The sequence below is a fragment of the Myotis daubentonii genome, chromosome 8 (assembly GCF_963259705.1).
Source record: "Myotis daubentonii chromosome 8, mMyoDau2.1, whole genome shotgun sequence".
In the NCBI taxonomy this organism is placed as follows: domain Eukaryota; kingdom Metazoa; phylum Chordata; class Mammalia; order Chiroptera; family Vespertilionidae; genus Myotis; species Myotis daubentonii.
Genome location: NC_081847.1, coordinates 82,093,206 through 82,111,185, shown reverse-complemented (window position 1 = coordinate 82,111,185; position 17,980 = coordinate 82,093,206). Strand labels below are relative to the sequence as shown.

The 17,980-nt window shown below is 44.9% G+C and overlaps 1 protein-coding gene across 3 annotated transcripts in view; it reads right to left on the bottom strand.

Moving 5' to 3' along the window:
• The window catches only part of SETBP1 (SET binding protein 1), a 343,356-nt gene that overhangs the window by 317,100 nt on the left and 8,276 nt on the right, over window positions 1-17,980 (bottom strand). For 2 of the 3 annotated variants that reach the window (XM_059707194.1, XM_059707193.1), the window contains one exon: window positions 4,000-4,650. In XM_059707194.1, the coding sequence (XP_059563177.1) occupies window positions 4,000-4,482 (483 nt within the window). In that variant the 5' untranslated portion in view covers window positions 4,483-4,650. Of the gene's footprint in view, window positions 1-3,999; window positions 4,651-9,247; window positions 9,341-17,980 lie in introns of those variants that run through there. The other variant, XM_059707195.1, reaches the window with a different exon arrangement.

The window sequence follows — 17,980 nt, the reverse complement described above, 5'->3', positions numbered from 1 at the left end:
AGTTATTACATCACTTTCCTGAGTGAGTCTAAGAGGCAACATTGCTGGTGCCGTGACAAAGAGCAGGTGCAGGTATGGAATCCAACTGCAAAGCAGGACTGGTCCAGAGGACAGTCCTGAGGCCCTGAAGCATGTTCTGAGCCTTCTTCTCATCCAATACCTCTTACCAAACACTGCCGTTCCGCCTCACATAAGCCCATTCATCATAAAGCCTCTTCCAGGCAGCATCGCAGTTGCCATCCTAATTTTATGTGGAAGGAAAGTGAACATTCCCTGATTAGAAAAGTCCATGCATTGTTGAGCCAATGAGGTGGTACTTTCATGGGGCCCACCTTGCATCCTACCAGTGGCCATGTTGCCTGAACATCCATAATGCCTCTTAAATTTGGAAGATTGGTCCTAGGTTTGAAATTCAGAATAAAGCTCTTGAGGATGCCACACATGCATCTCTTCACCCCAAAGCAGTAGAGCATGTAGAAATAGAGGTGAGCTAGCAGAGATACCCTTAGAGTAATATGTAAGGGATGCTATCATTATCCTCCAGAGCATCCTTTTTACAAAAACCAATGAAAAAGAAAATCATCGGGATCTGCTAGAAGCTGTCTTAGCCTAAGGCTGTCGCACAGTGACTTCAACAAAATTAATTGGTCTGCAGAAGAGAAAAAGAAAAAGAATTAGAGGCCAAATCACTAACAACCAAACAAAATGAAAGAAAATCCTGTTACCCTGAAATTCTATGTCCTTTCCCCAAGCCAAGGGTCAACAAACACTTTTTTTTGGTCTGATTCGGGCCAGACAGCAAATCGCTTCCACTCTGTGGGCCACGCAGTCTCTGTCACAACCACCCAACTCTACTGTTCTGGTGCAAAAGCGATCACAGACGAAATGTAAACAAACGGATGTGGCTCTTTTCCAAAAAAAAAGTTTATTTATGGACACGGAAATTTGAATTCCACAAAATGTTCACGTTGCGAAAGATTTCTCTTCTTTTGTTGATATCCCCCTGACCATTCTTTGCTTGTGGGCTGTACACAACAGGCAGGGGGCTGGACTTGGCCATGGACTTCAGTTGGCTAACCCGGCTCTAAGTCAGCACAGATAGTCAGGGGACTCCTGAGTAGGCATCTCCACCAGCTCAAGGATCAAGTCAACAGGGCCTCCTTCCTAGCTCCCTATGAAGGACTGAGTCTCAGGGCCACCCCATGTGTCTTTCTTCAATCAGGGGCTTGCCTCATTCAAAAGTTCCAGAAGACTGGATTTTAGAGTTAGACATTGACCTGTTGCTTAGAAAACGCCATTCTCATCCTTGTCCCTACCCTAATTTACTGATCACATACTTCCCATTCATACAAATAAGTAAATTCTGCATGTCCATGACACTGAACGTTTCTATACAAATGGTAGGCTGAGTGTCCGCCTCTCCATCTCAACCTTAGCTTCAGTTTACTCCCTGTTTGCAAAGCAACAGGAACTTGAAGAGTAACCAAGTTGACATTCTAACCCAACCGAGATCAGAGAAGTTTCCGATCATCTATCAAGTGATTAAGACTCAGTACAAGTAACTTTATTCATTCATTTCTGGAAAGTAACAGCTCTCAGCATCAATAAATGCAAGAAGGATAGAGAAGTACAGCATGAAACAAGCTCCTAACAATTTAAAATTTTTTCAGATATTCCCATTAGAGCATAATGCATGGAATTCCAGCCCCTCCCCCTTCTTTCTGCCCTTTCCAATTGATAGGCTTAGAAACACTGACCTGATGAGTTGTATATTTAAGTAAATGATTTCATTTCTTTTTCCAAGAAAGCACACAAAGAACACCCAGCTTTCTGGGTGAGAATGACCAGCCTGAGAATTTCAGATATGAGAACAGAGTTCCATTGCACATTTCAACTTTGTAATCATCCCCACATCACAAATTCCAGAGTTTTATTCTAGGGCATTCCAATAGGCAGAAGGCTATATTTGGGGACAATCTGTGGTTTTAGGGAAGACAATACCTGCATAAAGTATCTATTTGTAGAATAGTACATTTGAATTTGCACACCCAAAACTGCTGAAATCCTGGCCATGATGGGAATGGAGGGAAAATAAGTTACCAAAGTTTTCAAGACTGCCCGCCCTAACAAAAATCCAACAACGCTCAAAGAACTGGCCATCACAATGAGCAGAGGCAAAGACACTCATGTTCAAAGCTGAAGAGACCCAACTCCAAAAATAAGCCTCACTTTCTACATGGAGCCTGGTGTAGCTGTTGTATTTGCTTGTAAGATTCCTCAGAAGTTTCCATGTGCATCTCGATAATTGTTGCTTTTATAAGAGAGAAGCAGAAAGCACAGCAAAGGTGCTATGGAGAAGGGAAGGGGAGAGCACTACCTCCATGCTGTGTAAACACAAGATAATTTAAAAGATTCCTTTGTGTTCTGAATGTTAAAGTAAGGTGATCAACTGTCCCAGTTTGCCTAGGACAGCAGGGGATTCCTGGATGCAGGATTTTCAGTTTTCAAACTATGAGAGTCTGAGCCAACTGGGAGGCATTGGTCACCCTAGAAAGTCTCTTCTAGTCCAAGTCTTTAGATGTTAAATGCAATAAATCAGGCAAAACAACTAGGTGAAGAAGGATGCAAGCCCTACACTAATCGAAGAACATGACTCCTAGTAGTTTTACTGAAAATGATGCCTCCAAAGCTAAAAAGAAACACACACACACACACACACACACACACACACACACACAACCACACACACACACACAAATACTGGCAACAGAAACTCTACAAATTATCAGGGGGCTACAAAGGAGAGAGGTTCCTTTATATGTGCCATTTTTAGCTGGTCCATCAAGGCTAGCGCTCAGATAAATGATAAGATGCAGGGAAAAGAGTTACAAAGACTGATTAATACCTACAACCTAGAACCCCAAAACTCTGTCAGCAGGAGGACTCCTTGCCACGCTATGCACAAGTCCCAAAGACTGTTTGAATCAGAAATTTCTGGACTAGGGCAGTCTTCTGTCAGGGCTGAGTGCCACACCCCTCCCAGGGAGAGAGGTCACAGCAAACCCCTGTGATGCAAAATAATACAATGAATCCTGGACCCAGTCTTCCCCAACCAAATGACACCACCAATCGCCTAGAGAGCTGCTTTCTATACCCCTGTTTGTCTTCTAGGAGGAAAATGACAACCAACCAAGTTCATTCAAGACCCAATTTTAAAAGTCTATAATGTGTTGGACAAAGATTCAGGTCAGCTGGCTGCTCCTTTTCTTTCTCCAGTTCTAATGCTCACCTCCAGCTTTGGAATAATGATCTCTCAGCCCTCTAAGAGCCTCAAGTTACCATAAAGACAGGGCTTCCTTAGTCAGGTGGAAGGCTCGCCTATGTTAGAAAGATGTATAGCAGTGATTGAAACCAAAAGGTTACAATGGTTCTTGACTGTTCCGATTGACCAGCATTTTTCAACATCCCACTCTCTGACTATGAGAACAGATACAAATAGTAAAGCAAAAGAAAAACCTCAAAATGTTGTCATAGCTATGCCGGATCTGACCCAGCCAATTGGCTGCTGTGCAATAAATAGAACTGCTCCAGACTTCTAATTCTAGTAGCTATTGTTTTTCAGGTGGGTAGGAGATATAGTAATAAATAATAGTAATTGGACACTACACCCAGGTATCAGGGGCATTTCTTCCAGAGGCCCTAAATATTCCATCAAGGAAACTGGTAATTCAGAAACCTAGCAGGTCCCGGAGTGGAGACATTTAGTTCAACACTGTTGCATTATAACTGGATGAGATGCCATAGGAACCTAACTCTTCCATATATCAATTAGTCTCTAGTAACATTTGTTTTATCAGATCACGTAGTTTCACTTAAAGTTGCAGAACCTGTTGATGACGTTAAATAAGGACTTCATGCAAATTAATAATAAGCAAACAGACTCTAAAAGTTGAGGATAAAATGGCAAAAATGGAAATCCTACAAAACAGGGCTCCCTACCTTCTTCTTGGAGTGGCTTCTGTCCTCCTCTTTCGTGGCTTTGCTGTTTTTCCCCGCACGAGACACCTTCTGGTCCCCAGACTGCTTGATGGTGATCTTGATCTCAGGGGGGCATATGTAGTTCTCCAGATTCTTTGGGGGTTTCTTCGCCCGCTTTGTGGTCTGAATCTTCAGCTTCAGACTCCCCTCCGTGAAGTTCGCCTCCTTGATGGAGAACTCCTGTTCTTCCAGGCCATCTCCTGCCACCCACTTCTCGCTGTCCGCATTGGAGTTGGAATCCACGTCCCGCCCTGAGCCCAGTTCATCCTCCTCCTCCGGCTCCATGCGCTCTCCGGCCCCTGGGATGCCCTTCCCAGTCCCTGGCGCAGACAGCAGCGGTTCTGCACAGCCTGGCGCAGTTGGAGGCTTGGCCGAAGGGACTGGCAGGAAATCCGACTCGCCTCCCCTTTGCCGGGAGCTGCTCAAAATTTCCCTGGACTCCATGACAATCCTACAGTCTTCAGGAGTTCTCAGCAGGGGAAAGGGAGAAGGGGGAGAGGGAAGGTGAACAGAGAGGACACCCAAAATTCCAAGGACAAAGTGGTCCAGCTGCTGGGCTCAGAGCCCCACGGATGGAGACAAGATGAAGTGCTCAGGAGATCAGATCTGCAACTGAGAAGAAGCAGAGAGATAATTAGCCATGGCAGGAAGAAAATGACCTAAACAGTAACTTAATCTACGTCCCCAAAGCCCCTTCCCACTTATCATCAGCATCAGAAAAAAATGATGGACAGAAATCAAATCAGAGTGTGCATCCCCGCAATGGACTAAATTGGAGCAAAGGGACAGACAAACTCACACACATCCCTTCATTGAATTGTTATGAATTTTTATGGCTGTGGACCCAACAGAGACAAAAGAGGCGAGTCCTCCAGTCCTGTAACCAGCTAGAAGTTTCTGAAACTGAAACCACAGCTGGCTGAGTCACCATCAGAATGGGCCATGACGAAAGGGAAGTCTGAAGTGCTGATGCTCAGGTCTGTGGGAACTGTGTCTGGTCGGCTTCTTGGACCACATCCCTCACATACAGTTTGCAAAGCTGATCGCAACCCCTGAGGTGCCTGGGCAAAGCTCTCCACCCCCTTAGAGGAAGGACAGTTACCCAAGGTCTTGACCATTCTTTCCTTATCACTGTTCATTATGAATTATTTCAATTATGCAAGTCTTTTCTATTTCTTTTACATTTTTTAATATATATTTTTTATTGATTTCGGAGAGGAAGGGAGAGGGAAGGAGATAGAAACATCAATGATGAGAGAGAATCATTGATTGGCTGTCTACTGGGGATCAGGCCTGCAACCCGGGCATGTACCCTGACCAGGAATCGAACAGTGACCTCCTAGTTCATAGGTTGATGCTCAACCACTGAGCCACACCGGCCAGGCAAGTGTTTTCTATTTCTTAAAGCAAATGTAAAGCTTAGGCACAGGCTTGAAAACAAAAAAAAGAAAAACCAACCCTAAAAAACGTTTCCATTGATACAAAAGACACTTCATCATAAAGTATTTAGATAAAAATAGCCATTAGGGACAGTTTTAAGTCCCTTTCTGGTCCTTACATAAAGTGGCATTATGTCTACATGACAACAACAACAAAGGGGAGAGAGGAGAGCATTTCACAGGCCTTTGGAAGTGTCAGGAACCACTCCCCTTGCACCCCTGAGATCTTGGATTCTGCCTTCCTCACAAGGAAAAGAGAAAAATCAGTCAGGCTTTCTCCAGATCATAGAAGGATCAGCTAAACTACCTTTCAACCTTATTCACCCCACGTCCCATTATTCCCAGTTTCATACTCATCATTTTCAAAGCCACAAAGATGTCCAAATGCTCATCCTCAAGAGAAAACCCAGAGCCCTGGGGCTGCACCAAACTTCAAGACATCATCTCCTTGCACCCTGAGCTATAGGCAAGGTCACCGAGCTTTCTTAAATGGCTGAATACTCTCTAAGCTCCCAGCAGAAGACGTCACACCTTCGGTTTCTACCACTGAGCCCACCAATGTAAGGAATTAGTCAGCAATGTGCCCACCATAAAACCCCAATAAAGTCTGCAAACACACACTCAGAGCAGCCCAGAACCAGAGCCTGACGGCGGGGCTGTATGTTCTGCCTGTGGAGTCAGTGCGTTTCCAGCTGCTGCCCTGGGAGGAAGCCAGCCAGTGCTCCAACAGGGACCTGCTCCCCGGAGATACCCAGGAACACACTCAGCTCCTGGGAGCTGCTCAGCCTGCAGGAAGACGCATGTACGCCTGCTTCCACTTTGGGGAAAGCCCAGTGAACAAAGCATTTCTGGACGAGAAGAAGTTGCTGGTGGGAACATGAGCATCTTTGCTGAAGCTGTCAATCACACACTGAACAGCCACCCATGCCCCATGCTACAAAAGGGACAAAGTCCCCCCTTAGGAGCAAGGAGAAGGCAGTCAGACAATATGGCATTTAATGTTTTGGGGTTGTTTTTTTTTGTAAGATTCTCTGTCTCATCTAGATGGACCTGCCTACCTGCCCCAAACCTTACATACTGAAGTCAACCTTCATTGAGGCCCCTCTTCCTAGTGTCAGGTACCACACTAGCTGCTGGAGACATCAGAACAAGCACGTCAAACTCAAAGGCTAACACGGGCCAAATAAACGAGGCATGCGGCCCGCGGGCCACAAGTTTGATATACTTGCCCTAGAACACATGTCCCAGTAGGTCTTTCTCAACTTGTATCGAAGTGACACAAATTGCTAGCCATGTTTGCTTATGACTGTAGCCCTTCAGTGGTTTACTCTCTCTGGCAAGAACCTGCAATGTTACATTTTAATCCCCTGGTACCTACCTATGAAGCTACCCTTGGGTAAGGGCCGAAGGTGAGGCATATACCTCATAAGACGTTCCTACCCTAAACCTATTTGGACCTGTGAACCACAGATAGGACAATGTATATTGCAGGTTCAGTGATGAGAGAAAAGAAGGTGGAATCTAAACTTTAGAGCAGTGGTTCTCAACCTTCCTAATGCCGCGACCCTTTAATACAGTTCCTCATGTTGTGGTGACCCCCAATTTCATTGCTACAAATTGAACATAATTAAAGCATAGTGATTAATCACAAAAACAATATGTAATTATATATGTGTTTTCCGATGGTCTTAGGCGACCCCTGTGAAAGGGTCGTTCGACCCCCAAAGGGGTCGCAACCCACAGGTTGAGAACCGCTGCTTTAGAGGAATGATTAGCTATATAAAGTGGAGTAAAGCATCTTCCATTAAAAATGACTCAGTTTTGCCCTAACCAGTTTGGCTCCGTGGATAGAGCATCGGCCTGCGGACTCAAGGGTCCCGGGTTTGATTCCGGTCAAGGGCATGTACCTTGGTTGCGGTCACATCCCCAGTAGGGGGTGTGCAGGAGGCAGCTGATCGATGCTTCTTTCTCATCGATGTTTCTAACTCTCTATCCCTCTCCCTTCCTCTCCGTAAAAAATCAATAAAATATATTTTTTTAAAAAAATGACTGTTTATAGAGTTTCTTATATTTAATGGTATAAATACTTAATTGATATAGAAGACAAAGTTCTGAAAGTTAAAACTCAAGTAGTAAAAGAGACACAAAAAGGGAAAACTCAACAATTTTTTTTTTCAGTTCTCCACAGTAAAGATTTTAAGACACAATTAACACATTAAGCGCCCAGCCTGTTTTGTCTGCCGGATGGAAAGTATAGTGTCTGTCAGTCACCAGTGACTTACTGGGCGCTTAACGTGTTAAAATACAATCTCTTTCCTCAAAGAAGTTATACTCTAAAGAGTTGCTTGAAAATAAAACAACAGATTTATAAATGCCCTATAATAAAGGATAGAAACAAAGGGAAGAGAAAGTGGTTTCACCTGGGCAAGGTGTAGACAGAATGGAAACTACCCCAGAGGGCTTCAAGGAGAGCTTAGGATATGGCTTTGACCTTGAGGGGCTTCAATAGTAGAATGGGAAGAAGGAAGGCATGGCAGAAAGAAGGAAGAGCACGAGTGAGGCGAGGCCTGGGGCAGAAGCATGCAAGGTTCGAGAGAAAGAAAGGTGAGGTTTGGCTGACAGGTACAAAATGGGGGCTGGAGATAAAAGGTTACAGCCAGATCCTAGGTATCCTTGAATGCCACACTAATTAGATGGATTTTATCATACAGGTAATGGGGGAAGCCATTTAAGGGATGACAATGGGGAAGGGATGCTATTAAGGCTATGCTTCAAGAAGATAATTCTGACATGTGATGTGAGGGACGAATGAACAGAACCTGGTATTAGATGGAGGGGGACCATAAGGAGGGTTGGCTGGAATTCCACTCTTATTGTGTGAGGGCTTGAACCAGAGCAGTGTGAGTATGCCAGAAAAATACTAGAGATGAACCACCAATCCCGTCTCAGATAATCCCAATCTTCAGAAACACATCAATTCCAGACTTTTCATGCTGGGTTCACCTTAAGAAGGTAATCGTAGGGGCTCGTTGGCCACCAACTTGCATTCCCTATTCAAGTCACACCAGTCTCCACAGTAGCATTGTACACACAGAATTATTTCTGCCTTGGCATTTTTTATAGAATCTTTCTTTATATCCCTTTCCATCAATCCATGCAATGCCTCTCATACAACTGGCACTCTCCAAATGTCTGCTGCATGGAGGAATGACTGAACAGATGAACAAACAGATCCCAGTCCTTCCCATATTTTGAGGTCATGCCCAAGTCTTCACTTCCTCATGACCGTATTTTGTAAGCTCTGGACCACAGCATTCACTCCCTGGCCTGACTTGCTGTGCACCCAGCTGCATAGCTGGCCACTAAACACTAGTCTTGCCTTGCCTTCTCATTGTGTTGAGTACACAAATCTTATTTCCCTCCCTGGACTGCATTTCATTGCAGGCTGAGATGGACCCAGTGGAGGACTGGGCACTTGGAGGACTTCAAGAAGTTCTTTCTCAATGAAAATGAATCAGCCCCGTGACAGTTCTTCAAAGTCCTGTGGTTCAAACTACTCTAACGGCAGCTCCACCCACCCAGGCAGCCCCTGCAAAATTCACTATCTATGCTGAGGATTATAATCCAGTCCCTCATGTCCACACGCACCTCTCACCTTGGGAAAATAAAAAGAGGCTTTCAAAAGCAAAGGGCAGAGAAACCTAACCTGTCTGTTTACTTCACCAGCACACAAAGCTGTCGTTCTCCTTTTGTCTTTTCCCAGCACGTACCTGCCACCCCAAAGTCACAGTTGGATTTGTTGGTGAGTCTGGGAGACAACTGCGCGTGGTCTTGGGTGCGCCCCTGCCAAGGTGGTGTGTGCACAGGCGCTCAATGACTCACACTCACGGGAAGGGGAAGCTGAAGCAAGGTGAAAACGTTTTGCCTTGTCACATTCCAGCAGTCAGCAACTCCTCCAGAGGGGGCGGGTGCACAATGGACACTCTGTACTTGGCTCAGGCCTCCAGTCCTACCCAAGTTAACCCTACCATGGCTGCCTGCAGGACTTGGCGTGGCAGGGCATAGAACAATGAAATTGCTTAGGAAATAACTGCCCAGGAGGTCCCAGGGGAACAGAGGGGCTAGAAGGAGAAGGTGGTGATGTACTTGGAAAGAACACTGGGATAGGAGTCCAGAAACTTCGCCTCTACTCCTGGCTCTCCCATTCACAGCCACTTGGAGTCCCATCCTTCATACTTATCTCAGCAATGAATGGAGTGGGACCAAGGAATCCTCCATACTCAAAATTTTGTAATTTTACCCACAGACCTATTCACACTCCAAATTGGATAGTGTAACCTACATAATTATTTTTCTGAGGGACAGGGGAACCATAACCCAAATGACTCCCTAAAAGTACACCCTCTCCCCACTTCAAATCTGAAGGATGGAATAATTTACCTAGTCTACAAACCATTTTCCACCTGCAGCCCTGGGAACTCTTAACTAATTCCAGAGTTTAGAGGAAATGCAAATTCTTGAGCCCTGCATGCCTACCTATCCGGGCTCCAGGATGGGGCCCAGCTCTGTGGCTTTTACCAAACCCTCCTGGTGGTTATGATGCTTCAGCTTTACCTAGCCTGCACACCAATGCCATCAACTGCCTTGACCATAGAGCACTATTATTCTGTGTTTAAAGGTATTTGCCCCTTACAGTTTTACTCTTAGTCTCTTAAGAATAGGCATCAGTTGCATTGTATTCATCCATGCAATTCCAGTGAACACTCAAGAAATGTTGGCTGGCTGAACTAATAAATGAATAAACCAACCCAGTCTGGGCTTCCTGGCACCATTCACCTCTTCCATCCGCTTCTTTCCCAGGGAGCACATGGGCTGTCCTTACCCTGACTGCTGCTTTCCATGGTGGAACTGAGAGAGCCCTTGACATAGGTAACAGGAGTCAAAAGATTTGGATTCTGGACCGAGGTCAGGCACTCAGGAGCCCTCACTCAACCTCAGTGTCTCATCAACAAAATGGAAAAGAAATATCTTCATGATATTCTTCATTAGGTTAAGGTTTTTACCTCCTTTTTTCATGCTCCTTATAAAAAAAGAAATTTTAAGTAATGCATGTACCTCATAAGGTCTTAAGGGCAAATAGTCACAAATATAGGAAGGCCCACAGCCTCAATCTTGACCTTTCCCAAACTCCTCCAGAGCTCTTCATCCTGAGCCGAACCTCAGCTCCATATTCTGCAAATCCCCATAAGGTCAGGCACTTCTTTCATCTTTACATGTAGAAGACACTGGCTGACTACATAATCCTCAGGTCAGAACCTTTCCTCTCAAAACTCTGAAGAATGTCTTCTAGTATCTGAAGTAATAGAGAAAGGGGAGGCCAGCCTGGTTTTGTTTCCTTTGTAGGCAACTTGTTTTAACTTTATCCTTGAAGATATTTTTCATTATAATAGAATTTTATTAATGGCAAAGTGAGTGTAGTGTGGCTCTTGCTCCTTTTATTTTTGCTGAAACACAAGCTTTTTGGCTCTATAGATGCAGGTTTTTTCTACTTTAGGAATGTTCCCTTTAATTTATTCTTTTCATTATTCAATGGACCTCACTAAATTTGTCCTATACTCTTAGTTTAGAACTCTCAACACTGTTCTCCTTGTCTCTCATTCTCTCTTTCACTATGTTTATTTCTTTATTTTTCATTGTGGGAGAGTTTACCCTAATCTAGCCTCCATAATATCAATTTAATTCAATTTCACACCTCCCTTTGCCTTCATTGACTACAGATTTTTAATTCTGCTATTGCACACTTTTGTATCCCTGAAATCTTTCTTTCCTTTCTCATCCTCTTTTCAGCTGATTTTGATACCTTTCCACCTCAGAACACTCCTTCTTCATTACTTTATGCTTTTATTCCACCAGTGTCATGCTTCTTCCCATTGTGGATGTCTGGTAGCTTTCTAAAATTCTTATTTTGTTCTTGCAGTAAATAATTATCCTGATACTGTTTCTCTTACCATATTTTGAGTGTTTTCCCCCCTAGGGTCTCAAGTTGGATTCTTTATTTTTACTCATGCTTTAATAAGGAGAGAGTCATGCAGGGTAGTCTTGGTCTACAGGAAAAGCACAGGTCTGCTTTTGATTCTTCCTTCCATCTTGAAGCCAGTCAAGTCTTCCTCCCAGAGCTGTTACTGTTATCAGTCTTCCAATCACTTCAGTTCCTACTGAACAGTGACAGTGGTATGTGGAAGCCAGACCCGGGAGTTCCTGAGAGCCTACTATGTGAGACTCTTCCTAACTCCACATCAGAGGTGTCGAGATGGTAGCTTGAAAACTGTCCATGGTAAGGATGTTTACACCTTAGAAATCACAAAACTTAAACCAGGGCTTTAAAAAAATCTAGAGAATAGGGTGTTGAGCATATGGACAGTAGACATCTATCTACTATTGTTCTGTTAGACTAAGAGGGGATCCTTCTGCCACATTCTTTAAACTCTGAAAGGCTGAAATCTACAAATACTCTTTATGTCTGTGTCTCAGAGCTTTATTCCAGGAAACTTCTCTGCTCAGAAGTCAATGTCCCTCTTCTCCTTGCAAATCTCTGTCCTCTAATCTTGCCCATTTGTTTTCTGAGAGCTGTAGACTTTGAGAATACATATAATGATGTTAGGGAAGAGACCATCTTCAGTTGTTTTATTAATGTTGCCCATGCAGTAGACCCGATGACTACCTATTTTTCTGGCTGACACAAATTGTGAGTTTCGGCTCCTAAGGGGCAAAGGGTACAAAAGGATGGAGTGTGAGCCTACCTGACTACAGACAGGGAAGCAATTGTATTTCCAAACTAGGCTCATCGCCCTATAGTTAGAAGAATCCCACCTCAGATTCTGGCAATAGATTGTCTGACTTTGGCTTAGGGGGTGATTGAGCATTCACCTTTCGGCATGTCATCTAAGGTATTTCAGTGGGGAGTCAGAAGTGGCTTCCCCACTTGGGGTAGTTTGCGTGTATCTGAAATCCTCTTCCTGTTCCCTTGAGTTAAAGCCTCTTCATTGCTCAGGCTCAGGTCAAACTGCACTTCCCTGGGCTTCATAATGCAGATCAGGACTCCCTGCTTTGTGCCTTTATTACATAGGATTTTCTTTCCTAGCACTTACTACATTTTTTAATGAATGCATGTGCCACTCTTGGTTTCAACTCTGCCTACCCCATTAGAACATAAGTGCTAAGGGTAGAAGCTGTGTCTGTTTGGCTCATCACAGAAATCTCCAAGCCTGGCACAGCTCCTGCCCCATGGAGCAACACTCCGAATTATTCGCTGAGTGAATGTTGAATGAGAGGCTGTGTCAAAGGCCAACCAGGTGCCATTTGACTCAGGTTCCCATGACTCTGAATGATGGGCCTCTGAAACCCTTCCTGCTGCAAAACACCCAGAGGAAATGCTCCATAAACACTGATAAATCGATCTAGTGACCCAACTCTTCCCTAGCTCTCAATCAGCAAGGGCAAAAGCAGCTCTGCAGCACAGTTCTCTGACCCTGCAAACACACCAATGGCCTACAGCAAAGAATGAGGCTCAGACTCCTGGCTTTTTTCATATGCCACACCTGGGTGGCACCTTCCTGATCACAGTTCACCTCCTCCAGGCTGTGATCCCTGATGACTGCACTCCCTACATTTCCCTAGCAGCTTCTTCTGAGCCTGGGCTCCCCCAAGTCCCACTGATTGGCATCACCTCATCAACCCTACTACTTCCTCTGGCTGGTCTGCCCTTTCTCCTTTCTCCACTTGGTTACCTCCAAGTCATCCTTCAAGAACTGGGTCAAGTTTCACTTCCTTCATGAAGACTGGCTGGATCTTCCTTTTCTATTCCTTTCCCCTTGTGTGTACACATGTGCATACATGCACTCACCCATGCTCATGTACACACACACACACACACACACTCACTCATACTCACAGATGGTCTTAATCAAGCTTCCCTGGGCATTCTGCTATGAAAGCATTTGGCAAACTGTATTGCAATATTCCATTTACTTCTTTATCTCTCCCACCAGATCAGGACTTCCATGAAGGAAGGGGCTGGGTTTTACAAAAGCCTCTAGCAGTTAAGAGCACAATGAACACAACTGAAAGTGTCCAAGCCATGAATCTCCTTGAACAGAAGAACGGAAGGAGCACTACTTTGATGTCATAGGTTTGGATGACTTAGCCTTTCTTTTTTATTTGGTAATTGTGTTCTTGGAAAATATACTTAAACTATTCAATTTCATCTGGGAATTGGGTAATAATCCTACCTCAAGGCTGTTTTGAAAAGTAATTGAAGATTAAATAAGATATTTATGAAAGAACCTGTTGAGAATCACCTTATTGCATCATCAAAATGTGGGGGAAGTTTGATTTACTACCATAGTCTGTATCATCCATGCTAGTATTTGGCTAAACGCTGCCTTCTCTTTGCAGATCCCAAGTAAAGCCTGAGGGACAGGGCTAGAGACCAGCCTTCTCCATTTCCCTCTACAATAGGGAGCACATACAGTAGATTAATATGGACCTGATAACTTCAGTATTTTGACATTGCTGGAGTATTGCTTTCCCCTAGTTCCCAGTTTGTTTCATAGAGGAAATAAGACTTGAGTTCAGTCACTGAATTCAGACTCCATTCCCTGCCCTGCCACTTGGAGCTGGGTGGCCTTGGGCAGGGTCCTTTTTCTCCCTGGGCCTCATCATCTTCATGTGTAGAATGTGGGGTATGATGCAGTGGATTCTGGGGCTTCCTCTAGCTCTGTCAGTCTCTGGTGCTGAGCTTCACCTCCTCAACAGAGCCCCCTCAAGGAGGGTCAGTACCTTCCACCTCTTTATAGATTTTACTGGCTCTGCAGCTCTTCCTGGCTGAGTGTCACACAAAACCAAGAATCAGACCCTGTGCTCGGGTTCTCCACAATAGGGAGCAAAACAGAATCAAGCTTCTGAAGCCTGAGACTGGGCACACTATCTATTCCCCAACAGTTCCAGCAATAGCTGCAAAAACAATGCCTCCAAGGGAACCAATAACACAACAGAACGAGCCTTGGTCTTGGGCACTTGGGGAATCATCTCTGAAGACCGGGCTGAGCCAATCCTCAAGTCTACAGGTCTGAGCTATTCAAGGCCGCCATTTCTCCATGCAGTCAATGGAGGTACTCAGCTGCAGTGTGAGGTGGGGTTAGACACAACCAATGGCCTTTAAAGACATCACCTGTGTCATCGGGATAGCAACCCTGTGATGCAGAAGACCTGAGACCTGTGCTCATTCCACAGATGTGAAAATGATGGTCCAGGGAGGTTAACAGTTCGCTCACGGGCACACACAACCTATGTCAGATCCACAATCAAAGCCAAGTCTACATACCCCAAAGCCTGTGCTTTTACTGACATCTGATGTCTCTAAAACACAGTGATGCCAACTTTTAACCCAACACTCTCAACTGCATCTGCAGAAGGGAGCTCCAAAACCAGTTTGCCACTGACTTGCCACATCACTAAACCCTCTGGGCAACAGGTTTCTTCTCTGCCCTCCTAATGTCTTCCCAGAATCTTACAAGGAAAAAGCAAATAACATATACGGAATGGCACCTAGGTAGGTTAAATATCTCAGGGTAGACCTGTAAGTTGAAACTGTGATCATAGTGTGTCCTGTGCAAGCAGAGTGGAGAGATCCACAAGGTAAAGAAATGATTCTAACATTTAATAGGCATCTAGTATACAAGGGCTTTAAATTTATTATTTGAACTAACCCTGAGATGGACCTACCTTACAGATAGGAAAAATTAAGGTGAGAAATTTATTGAAATGACAGAGGTAGTTCTGTCTGACTCCAAATGTCATTTGCTTTCCTTTGAACCCACAATGGCATCTGTCTTTAAATACCCAGAATTAGCAGTCATTTAAGTTCCAGTCTTCCACCGTGCCTTTAGTCCAGTGGGGATGAAAATGACAGGCTTCCCTGAAGGCAGTGACTAAACTGAATAATTAAACCGATAATAAATTCTATAGTCTTTCTTTCTGGGCCTTCTAATTTTTGACTCCATGCCCTGTTCAGTCTTAATTCAAATTCCTCGATTTCTCAACCATCTGATTCAGCAACTGCTTTGCTTGTTGTCAATTGAACATAAAGATTAATCTGACAAGTTTGTGCTTCTGCCACAGAAGAGATGTTAGGCATCCCAGAGAGCTATACAAATAGTAGCTCCATCTCCATCCTCTTACATTTCTTATTCAGCACCTTTAACTGCCATTTCAATATTGCGTTTACTGAAACTTGTGCATGTCTCTCTTCAATTATACACTAAGCTCCCAGAGAGGAGTATCACTCATTCTGAATGCTTATATGTATTTTTGGGTTTTGATCTAAAGAGAACTCTTTTGAACCCAGACTGAAGAGTTGGTGGCTGACAAGAGCAGGGGTGGGCAGGACAGTCAGATATTAGGGTTCTCTCAGGTTTGGTAGGGATGGAAATTCTCTGACCAGAGCACCCTTGTGCTCCATACACTCTGAAAACATCAGCCATGGTTCCCGTCTCAGGTCAGGGGAGATGTAGCCTTGGCCTGTTCCCCACATGATCCCATCCCATTGGTCTTGCTGCCCGACATTCCACAAAGCCCTGGTCTCTGGGAAGTGGTCTCCGTTCTGCCTCTACCTTCTCAACATGAACATCTCCCCTGCTGCTCTCCTCACAGTTCCATTATTCAAGACTTCAGCCCAAGCCCACCTCGCCCCACTTGAAGCTTTCCTAATATGTCCAGTTGCTGGAGGTGCTGGCCTTCACTATGCTCTCACTGGAATTGTTACTTAGCCCCAGACAACCGTCGCTGCTGTTCCCCCACTGGTTTTCCTGGGTTCTTACGGTGTCTTCTGCTAGATTAAGAGCAGAGACAAGGTTCTCTCCATTCTTGGGATCCACACAGCACCCAGCAGGGTCTGGTCATACTCATGCTTAAATGCCAATGAGCAAACAAAGTTTGCTAAACCAGAGAGTTGAAGAGTTGGTGAGTTTGAACGACAACTCTGAACAGCTAGATTGGGTCCAATTTAAAGGGCCCTGGGTTTTGTCCTTCACACTGTAGCCAGAAGACCTCAGACCACCAAGTTGCCTGCTATGGGTGGCCAGCCCGTCAATGTCAGCCAGCGGGACCTTCATCCTCAGGCTGCCTTGCTCCTGCCAGCTGCAGTGCATGCTGGTGATCAGCATTCCTTTCGTGGGGCAATTCCAAATTCACATTCAAACTTTGTCCTATCCCTGCTCCAGTGTGAAAGCTACTCTGCCACCAAGAATGTCCCTGTGTTCCAGTTCTACCATCAAACCACAAATGACATCCTCCTCAAAGCTTTCCTGGACTGCGCCTCGGCCCTGATCACACAAATAGCATAATTCCACTCAAATCATGCTCGCACTCGGCTGCGGGCTGCTTTCCATCTGAGTTAAGCATGTATCTCCAGACACTCTGTCCACTCTCCAGGGGCAAAAGCCCCCTCTCATACCAGACCTTCCCCGCCAACAGCGCCAGAAGCAATGGCTCACATGGGCTGCAATGCTGAGACTTTAATAAATATTTGAGGATCAAAAAACCGACTGTAATCGAGCTCTAGAGTACAAAATAATGAGCAGAAAGGAGGCCCACAGGGCTTTCACATCAAATCATCCTTTTTAGCCACCATTATTAATCAATACTTGTAAAAAAATCAAAGCTCTCATTGTTCAAATAACAATAGGTCACAGACACAGTCACCAACAACTGCAAGGGGACTTGCCACCCAGATTTCATTATTTTGCTACAAGCAGAACAACAGTGCCAACACTTCTGATGAGCGTGTTGGGTGGGGCTGCTGTGCTGGACTCATCAAATTCAGCCTCTCCCGTCTCCACATCTTTCCAGCTCCAGGTTCAAACTCCAAGCAGTTCTTTCCATGGTAGAGCTGCACATCTTTGGCCGAGGGGAGAAATAATAAAGACACTGCTTCTCACTCAGTTAAGCTAATAGTGTCACATGCTATTGTTTCCCTACCCCAGTCCTAGGGTAAAAGCAACTGCAACATCTCAGTAGCTTGCAGAACTTCCATCTTCCTCAGTATCCCACCAGTGTGCTCCTACGTGGGTCAGGACCCCGGCTGAATGTTCACAGGGCCTCAGGTCAGAGCCCAACTTTCCTGATCCCAGCTCAACCCAAAGCACAGAGGCTTCTCTCTGGCATTGGACAAACCGTGGGTCACTATCTTTGATCTCAAAATGCATGCAATCTAACTCAATAGTAGTGACTGAACACAGGCCATGGCAGGGCAGGCTCTGCTGCGGGGATCGAGAAGACACCTCAGGGAGCACAGGCATGGCCCCAGTCTTCGTGCCCAATGAACTCTAAATAATAATAAGAAGAAGAAGAAGAATACCCAGCTTCCTAGATCCATGAGGTCAAGAAGTAACCACAGCAGAGATTCCAGATGCCTCGTGGGCACCAGAAGCAGGAGCAAAGCCCAG